We start from the raw sequence: 9,205 nt of genomic DNA on the forward strand, positions 1-9,205 counted from the left end.
GTAGTTAAATATGGAGTGATGGTTATATAGTGAAGTTCGCAAGACTAGCGCGAAAACACGCCTGTATATGTTAAGTTTTGTATATATTGAGTGACTTCAGTGACTTTTTTTGGATTTGGTGACGGTGAACGGAGAATAAGGTAATGTAAAATTATTGTATTTATCGGGGTATAGGGGACAATGTGTGCCGCGTCGGTGGTAGGGTCTACATCGACCATAGGAGGGGTCCTAAATTTTTTACCACCAAATTTAAATTTTGCGGCCGAGGGACCAGCGGTTCTCCCAAAACGGCTTGGGGTTGGGGGGCGCGCCCGTACGATGCTATGGCCCCACCGCTTACACACGTCTTAGCGGTGCTACTCCGGCAGGTTTGGTGGTGGGGCCATAGCGACCCTGGCTGGAAGGCGACCTAGTGGCTCTTACACTACTCACGTAGCCAGGGGATCAGCCACTCTCCCGAAACCGCTCGATATTAGGGGTATGCTCTGGTGATACACGGTATACCCCGCCACACATCAGAGCGGCGATATTCCGATCGGTGTGCGGGTAGGATATTTAAAATATATACAGTGGGGTGGGGGACATAATTTTTTGCCCCCAAATTTTAATTTCACCGTCGAGGACACAGCCGTTCTCCCAAAACCTGTCGGGGCTGGGATGCGCTCCCATACTACTTCCTGCTTCGCGGCCCGATTAATAGTCCGACGTCATTTCCCGGGTAATTAACTTTCCGACCTTTATGATTTTCCTACCCTACATTCTCATAAAATCCTCTAATTCTTCCTGAAAGCTCCACCCAATTGTGAAACTCTTTAATTTTTCTGCGTTAGGCGTAACCTCCGGCTGATCTGGGACAACTTATGTATTTTATAGATTTTTTTCCTCCACAGTTAGTGGGATCGCAACTTGGGCACTGTTTATTCCCTCAAAAAATGATGCGCGTGATACATGAAAATAGACAAAACCCAATACAGCCAGAACGGAAACCAGCGTAATTAAGAAAAACGAAATTACATATTGAATGCAGTAAAATTAATGCATATAATTACTGTTTTTCGAAAAACTTCTGAAGATAAAAACAAACGGCAGCATCATCCGAGGGTTTTTATAGTGGATCCTGAGCAATGCATGGAACATTGTAACAGCATTGAGCGATGTAACCTCAATAACAAATTTCTGATCGTTTTTAGCAATTTGCCCCAAAATGCACAGCACGTCTTTTAGCAGAGTCTTCGACAACTTTTCAGATGGATTGAAATCCACCAGACTTTTGATCAATACTTCAGTTCCTCGACTGTTAATTAGTCGACTAATAGTGGCTCTGCTCAATGCCTTTAATGTATTCCTTTTACCATCTTCAGCTTTAGATTTCAGTAATCGAGGAGACACACATTCATGAAGAATTCCAATGATACTACTGTAAGCCGCATAATCTATCGAGGTCTGAAACATATGCATTGTAACATAAAAAAGTTTGAACAAATTGCATTGCTAGTTTTCATAAATATATACTTTATAAAGGATAATTACCTTCAAAAAAATCATCAACATTTCGATACTTTTTGCTTCATGAGACCAGATAACGGCCAATGCTTTTTCGCGTGTTTCACAATCTGGAAGGTGGAAAATAAAAAATATAAATGTTTCCTCAGTTAATATTGTAAATTGTATGGAGCTTTGAAAGTTAAAAAAAAATCCCAAAAAAATTGTGGAAAAATGTTGCTAAGTGGAGTTTTTTCCCTTCTTCAGACCTTCATAAAAATACCTCAAATAAAAAAAAATGGAATGAAAAAATTCGCAAAGCACATAGTTAACTAACCCTAGTTATTAACGAGATTTGATACTATAAGTAAATAAATTAAATTACTCACATGAATAGAAAAGCCGCTATTAAGAACTCGATTTTCAATTAGAAACAATCTACTTGGCGTACCCGGATATATCGAAAATTACTCTCATTAAACAATTATCAATAGGGGCTTTTCTATTCATGTCTGTAATTGGATTTGTTCGCTTCTAGTATCAACTCTCGTTAGTGAGTCAGGTTAGTAAACTACGTGCTTGGCGTAATTTTCATTTCATTTTTTTTTATTTGAGATACTTCTCCGAAGGGTTGAACGTGAGAACAAGTAGGATATGCTGTTGTATTCGATATCATATAGTTTTTTTTTCTAATGAATTAGCAACTGGCTCCCGAACCGTTATTCGCAATATATAATTGATATAACAATGTACTGATTTTTCGCTTTTTTTCTCCTTTTTTATCGAGATTGGGAATTCTACACCCATTCGGAACAATAGTCATTTCCGCGTCTTTTTTAATCTTCAATAAAATATGCAACATCTAAGTATTGTTTTAGGAATTCAACATAAGTTTTTCTTTTCCTTTTCAACTGATTGTTGCGAATGTTCATCGAAAGGAAGATATCGACAAATTGTAGCCATCACGTAATTTTACGTTATCAATTCAATTGCGAAATGGTGGATTTTTGTCACATGGTAACAACTATGGCGGATAAAGTCAGGTTTTCATGTTGACGGATAACGATAATTCCCGTTGCTTTTGAATCAACAGTCAAGCTCTCATTTCCATACAATTATTATCTGCAAGACTCGAATCAAGAAACTACGAATTCATTGAAAAAAATATATCCATGATTCGTACCAGAAATTTCAACCTCCGAGACGGCAAATCGAAAGTATTATTCATGTGTGCTTGTACTTATCATTCAGGGTAATAACAACATTTTGTGTATTTTGGATACGCCATTTATCGTGATTCTTTTTGATTAGTGTATCAATTCAAATAAATTTGGGTTTTTTATGCCGAAAGGCTTTTTCCCATAATTTTTGTTTTTCCTTCATGTTGACGATAAGGCCAGCTGCTGTGCCACCTAAAGTATGACCGCTTGCAATATTTATTCTATTCTAGGTAGAGAGATTTACTTTGTTATCATTACCATTTATATTGGTAATGATAATTAATTCCCTTCTAAGTGTTTTAGAACTGATTTCTACAACTGAATGGCTGTATAATATTGTTCACATTACTTTCAAAGTTGGTTGAGATATTGTTGTAGAAGAATTATGCATACCCAATGAAATGAATCAAACATAACGAGTGCGAAGAAACCATCACAAAACTCACTTTCCAGAAAAATGACATAAAATTTTGAATTTGTAATGACGGCAATAGATGTCACATGACTAGGTAGTAATCATGAAGGTACTGTTGGTATGGCTGGTATCGAAAGTGATGTTAAAAACTTTACATGAAATCTTTTTGAGCATAAAATTCCGACTTACGAAAGAGATTTCAATATTAAAAAAAAAATAAATGAATAAACAGCTATTGTCGCTATCACTTTCATCTTCGAACTCGGTTCAAAAGAAACTAGAGTGAATTTTTCAAGCCATCCAGGATTTGATTCACACCAATTTTTTTTCAATCACCGTCAAAATGCGAAATTTCAAAAAAAAACTTGAAAAATTGAAGAAAATAATTATACCAATCGAAACGAATTCGAATTAATGTCGGTAGATAGAGCTCGATAGTGACTGCATTTTTAAAAAAAGTTACTAGATTGCATGCATCAAGTCGCGCGCAATTCAAAAAAATTTTAACAAATTGAAAAAAACGTTTGTCACATACATACACACATACATACATACGTACGGACAGGGTCTAAAAATTACATTTTCGAACGTTTTGGACCATAATGGATTAATCCAACACAAAAAAACAAAAACTTATTTCTACACGATTACAATGCTCCCGTTTCGGGAGCAAAAACATCTACTTGGAAAAGTTTTTTCACAAATTTTTTATGATTTTTTGCAAAATTTCACTTCCTTTTACGAAGCATCAGTGTTTTCAAAGTAATATACTGGAACAAGAGGAATCACCTATCAATTATCTATCGATGACGCTTTCTCCCTAATTTTACAGCTTCCTATAATTTGTCGGAATACATTATTCTGCAATAAACAATAATAGCATTGAAACCATTGCATTTGATTATCAACATTTTGAAAAGTCTTATAACTTTTCAGGTTGGTTTGCCTCAAAACTAGTCACGTGTCTCCACAGCGAGGAGGACCTGAGTCAGATTTTAGGCACATACATTCACTTTTGTCGATGGTTTCACAATCACAAAATAGAGATGATCTTTCAGATTGTTCTCATATTTTTAGATCTTCATGTTCTTCTCTCCAAAAGTAATATACAGGGTGTCTTAGAAGTACGTGCCTATACTTAACCGGCATGTACAGGGGGTGAGTCGGACCCAAAAAGTCCTTTACCACTGGATCGGAAGCACCTCTCCGGAGATACTGGGGTAAACAGGACAGGCAATGACGCTGCCGCGTTAAGCCGCAGTACGTCGGTCTGGCTGTCGCGCTCGAGTGCGGGTGATTCCCCTTCGAGCCAGCAGGAGGCGGGATCAAGTTCCAGATTCACCCGTGAGCGTGAGTGAGAAGGCATGGTATTCTCTCTCACTCTCTCGCATTACTCCGCGGCAATGTTCTTGCAGTTATCTTTTAAACAATTGGGTTTTTGGGATTTTTCCATTGATTATTATTTGTTGCAAATTGAATTTGCAACAAAATAATCTGATGGAAAAATGACCTACGCCCAATTGTTTATTTAATATCAGCAACAAACAGTTTCATCCTTTTTAAATGTTATAAAAAAAACGATGGGCTGTACGGCATTTTTCCATCAGATGTTGTTTGAAGAAGGACGTGGATTTTGGGTGGTCGTGCGTCGGAAAATGAAAGTATGGGTTGTGAATAAAGTTGAATGTAGTTGAAAGCGGAATTATAAAACACCTCGCGTTTAATAGTCACTTGTCGAAAAATATACAATTATGTACAGGTATTGGCTGAGTAATTCAATGTTGATTAACGGGGTTAAACGAGTTAAACCATAATTAAAGTCGTTGAATTAATCAGTAGATCGTTGAGTGGACGAGTGGGCGGTGTGTGTCGCGTTGATGTACTATAAAGCGACAATTATAGATTAATCCGCTAGTTTCGTTGGATTTAATAATTAAGATGCGATCGATAATTAACAAATTATACGTTGATGATTGCAATAATGAGCGTCGGTTGAGTTTTACACGTTGAATTTCAATACGTTGGTTTAATCGTTGAGTGAGTTAAACGTTGATGTACGGTGAGAAAACAAACTTATTCAGTTGATAGTCGCAACGTAACTGACTTTTGGCGGTTTCAAGAGCATTGTGTTGACCGTTGCCCCCCTAACTCGACAACCCGGAACATCCGACACTTATCGAGGGTAATTCGTTGATATTCGCGTGATAATGGAAGCTGAAGTTTAAACATCCCGCCCGCATTCATCAGGCGTGATGAATCCGCGTTGGTAGCTATGTTGATGTCTTGTGGTCGATCTGCTGGTGATGGATTCGTTGGTAGCAGGTTGAGGGATTCGCGGGACCACCTGGACCAGAAGTGTTGTATTTTCTGGGTCACCAGATTCCCACGTGTGATTTCCTGTCGATGTTGATTTGCTTCTGTCACCGCCAGTCCAGGTTGCAAGTCGAGACTGTCGATGTAGGATCTTTGGATGAATGACGTTGTCATCTAGAATTGAATTCTTCAGGGGTCCACCAAGCCTGAGAATTTCGTCATTGTCCAATCTTGGAATCAGCTTGGCCAGTGGATGATTTCGAGGCAGTTGAATATCTCTTTTGATGTTCTGGAAAATAGAATCAAGGTATTAAAGTTGTGTCACCTTGATCCAGAATAACCTCGTTTCGTTGAACTTCTCCATTGATAGTGTTGGTGAATCTGGTGGGGGTTGTGGTCTGTCGGTCCATTGCTCGACTCAGCGTCGCTGTGAATTTAAGTACCTTTGAGAGTTGAATGTCTGTTCAGCAGTCACTCCGTTCCACCGTAGGTGATGTTCGAGTTGACTCGATGAGATGCCACGTGAAACACGGTCAGCGGGGCTGTAAATTTCACCAACATGTCTCCATACAGCGGTTGATGATGCTTCCTGGATATTCGTCACTCGATTGTGGACGAATTCCATCCATCTCGGGTGATGACCGTTGATCCATGCCAAGGCGACTATTGAATCTGACCAGAGGTATATCTCGGTTGAGTTCCAGTGTTTGTTGAGCCCAGCTAACGGTTTTTGTCAGCAGGAACGCTGCGGTGAGCTCTAGGCGTGGAATGGTCATCGTTATCCGTGGTGCTACTCTTGTTTTCGCACACACCAAGTTGATTGTTGGTGTTTCGTTGCCTTGTTGAATTCCTAAGCAGACGACTGCCCCAATGGCAACCGTCGATGCGTCTACAAATCCATGTAGTTGTGTGTTGGTGATCGTTGGAGGTAGGCTCAGCCATCTGGGGATGGAGAGTTGGCTGCGTTGTGTGATTGTTGGTCCACTTCTGGGGTGGAAGTCCACCCGTATAGCAGATTTGTTGAAGTTGAGTTAAACTTGTTGAGGTGCCACTTGGAGCACAGTCAGCAGGGTTGTCAATCCCACGGACATTCTTCATGCCTTTTCGTTGCGTTGTTGTGAGCGAATTCCTTCCCCCCTGATGGGTGACTGTTGATTCATGCCGTCGCCAATCTGAATCCGATCAGAGGAAGGTTTCTGCGTTGATTTCCAGCACCTTTTGCGCCCACCTGACTAATTGTGTCAGCCAAGGTGGTGCGGTGAATTTCTGTCGGGGAACAGTCATTCGTTGTATTGGTGCAGCTCAGGTCTTTGCACATACCAAGCTAGTTGTTGCTGTATCGTTGGCCTGTTGCTTTCGTAGATAGATCACTGCCCCTCTGGCATCTGTTGATTCATCAGCAAATCCATGAATTTGTATACTGCTGAAGTTCGATGACATTCCCAACCATTGTGGAATGGAGAGTTGATTACGTTGGATGAGTTCTTCCCTGAACTCTTTCCAGCGTCGAGTTTCGTTGAGTGGTGGTTGATCATCCCAATTTAATTTGAGGAGTCAGAGTTCTTGGATTAGAATTTTTCTTCGAATTACACCTGGCTCGTTGAATCCAAGAGGGTCGAAAATCTGAGCTATTTTCGAAATCAGTACTCTTGGTGAAACTCGTTGAGTTGAAGCCCTTTGGCTTATACTAATGATGCCGTTGACAAGTTGAGCTGTTGAAGTAATTCAGAGCGGTTGCTGATCCACTTCTGAAGTGGAACTCCGCCCGCGTGACAACTCTATTGAAGTTGAGTTGTGATTTCGTTGACGTCTTTCTCTGAGTCTGCTCCACCGTATCTCTCCTGCCTTTCTTATAATTTCGTTGGTGATGGAGCAGCTGCTGGGAATCGTCGATCCTCGTCGTTGATCAGCTGTTGAAGAACTCTCCGTGGGAGCCATGGACTCCATTGGAGCCCTTACGTGACTGTTGTGGAATACGTCACATGTTGTTGGTTCTCGTTGATCCACCGGATACGTTGGAGTTCCCATTCATCTTGGTGTACGTTGATTTGGCAAAGCATTTTAACAATGTCGGTGCCAAAGGCGATTCTGCTTCCTCAGCTAGGTGAGGACATTCGTTGCGTCCACTTGGAGCTTTCCGCCCGCGTGGAGGATGTCGATGAGTGGTTTGTTGGAGTCGTTGAACACCACTCTAAGCTTGGTGGTGATCGTGTCTTCTCGTAGGACCTCATGATTTGGCAGGTAGCACGTTGTGGTCGGTTCTGTTGATTCGTCTGTACGTCGCATGTGATCAAGTGCGTCGTACTCGTTGATGAAGTTGTGGTACAGTTTGCTGTACTCTGGATTAGCCTTTAATCTTCGTTGTATTGCTTGAAGTTGACGAAGAGCTATTCTTTTCGATTGTCCAAGCACTACAGTTGATGTACGTAGTGATAAATGCACAATGTAAGTGCCCAGTTGCATCTAGTTGATGAGTACGTTGGAAATGTTCTTCACATTTCAATTCCTTCGTTGAGAGCTCTATGGTTGAGTTTGTTGATGTTGGTGGTTCGTCCTCGACCCAGAATTTTGTAGAAGCTCCAATAACTGCTCGTTTGAAAACCCCCTGACTGCTGATAAGGAAATCCTCGTTGAACAGTCTGTACAGCATATTGAACCTGATAAGGTCCTTGCGTATTTGGTGAGTTGGATTGTGGGGTTGATCTCCGATGATTTTCCCATAGTTGTCAGCTCCGATGATTATGTCGATTATGTCCAGGTTTTCAGTAATTCTCATCTGCCAGTTGGAGCTGCTGCGATGATCCGATTGATGCGGCAGAACGTGAGAACGTTGAGGGTTGAGAGGTTAATTTTGGTAAATTATGGCGTTGATTTCTGACTTGTTGAGCTGGCTCATTTGTTGACTGACGTGTGGTTGCCAAATTTCCTCTCGTGTGACACGCGTGGTATCCACCAATACCCATGTTTTCTACTGTTGAAGGCTTTCTTCGCTGTTGAAGTTGGTGCTCAAGGTGTTCCGAGATGAACAATAATATGCAACCTTGATCGATGTGTAATCATTGTGTAGACCTCGTTGACTCCGTATGCCCTGGCTCGAGCTGTAGCCAAGAGCGCTAATCGTTGATTCGTTGATTGTTGAGGATGATGACCATTCCTCTTGTTGGTTGATTACGTTGCTGCTCGATGATTTGCTTTCTCGTTGATATCTTTGACGTTGACTTTGTTCGTTGCTTTCTCGTGGAGTTGCGTTGACACATGTTGACGACCTGTTGATAACGAGTGAGGATCAGGGTTCTGATTGTAGATGAAGTTTGTATAAAATCAAATACTCGAACCTGATTCCTCTCTCGTTGGGTGTTGGGCTGGTACGTTGTTGATCGATGTTGAAGCTGGTCTGCAGTATTCACAGCATTCTACAGGCTTCAGTTGTTGAGCATCTATCTATTCAGGCGTTGACACTTCAGCTGCGGAATAAGCTCTCGCCCTTGGTGCAGTTTCTCCTTGCTAAGGTAGCTCTTCGGGTTCTTCGGAGCTCGTTGAGTCATGGTAATCATCTGGAGTCATTCCTCGTGCTGTTGATTCCAGGAAATTGACCAATTCTTTAAATGGTACGAATGTCGTTGATGTTCCTAGCTTCTGCTCCCATGTTGTTTTGACGTGTGGTTCCATGGATCGTTTGAGCAGATGGAACACGAATTGCTCACCCAAGTCTTCTTTGGGGATACCAGCTGTGTTGATCAGTTGATCCACCGTCTCTCGAGCGATGTGTGCGTTA

The 9,205-nt window shown here is 41.2% G+C and overlaps 1 protein-coding gene across 1 annotated transcript; it reads right to left on the bottom strand.

The window, feature by feature from the left end:
* Positions 1 to 977: 977 nt before the first annotated feature.
* Positions 978 to 1,606, bottom strand: LOC105272819 (uncharacterized). Its single transcript, XM_011315044.1, has 2 exons — positions 1,531 to 1,606; positions 978 to 1,443 (listed from the first exon to the last, which is right to left on the bottom strand). The coding sequence occupies exons 1-2, from the start codon at positions 1,549 to 1,551 to the stop codon at positions 1,033 to 1,035; spliced, it is 432 nt and encodes a 143-aa protein (XP_011313346.1). The 5' UTR covers positions 1,552 to 1,606; the 3' UTR covers positions 978 to 1,032.
* Positions 1,607 to 9,205: the final 7,599 nt, after the last annotated feature.

Source organism: Fopius arisanus, unplaced genomic scaffold (genome assembly GCF_000806365.1).
Source record: "Fopius arisanus strain USDA-PBARC FA_bdor unplaced genomic scaffold, ASM80636v1 scaffold00315, whole genome shotgun sequence".
NCBI classification, from domain to species: Eukaryota; Metazoa; Arthropoda; class Insecta; order Hymenoptera; family Braconidae; genus Fopius; species Fopius arisanus.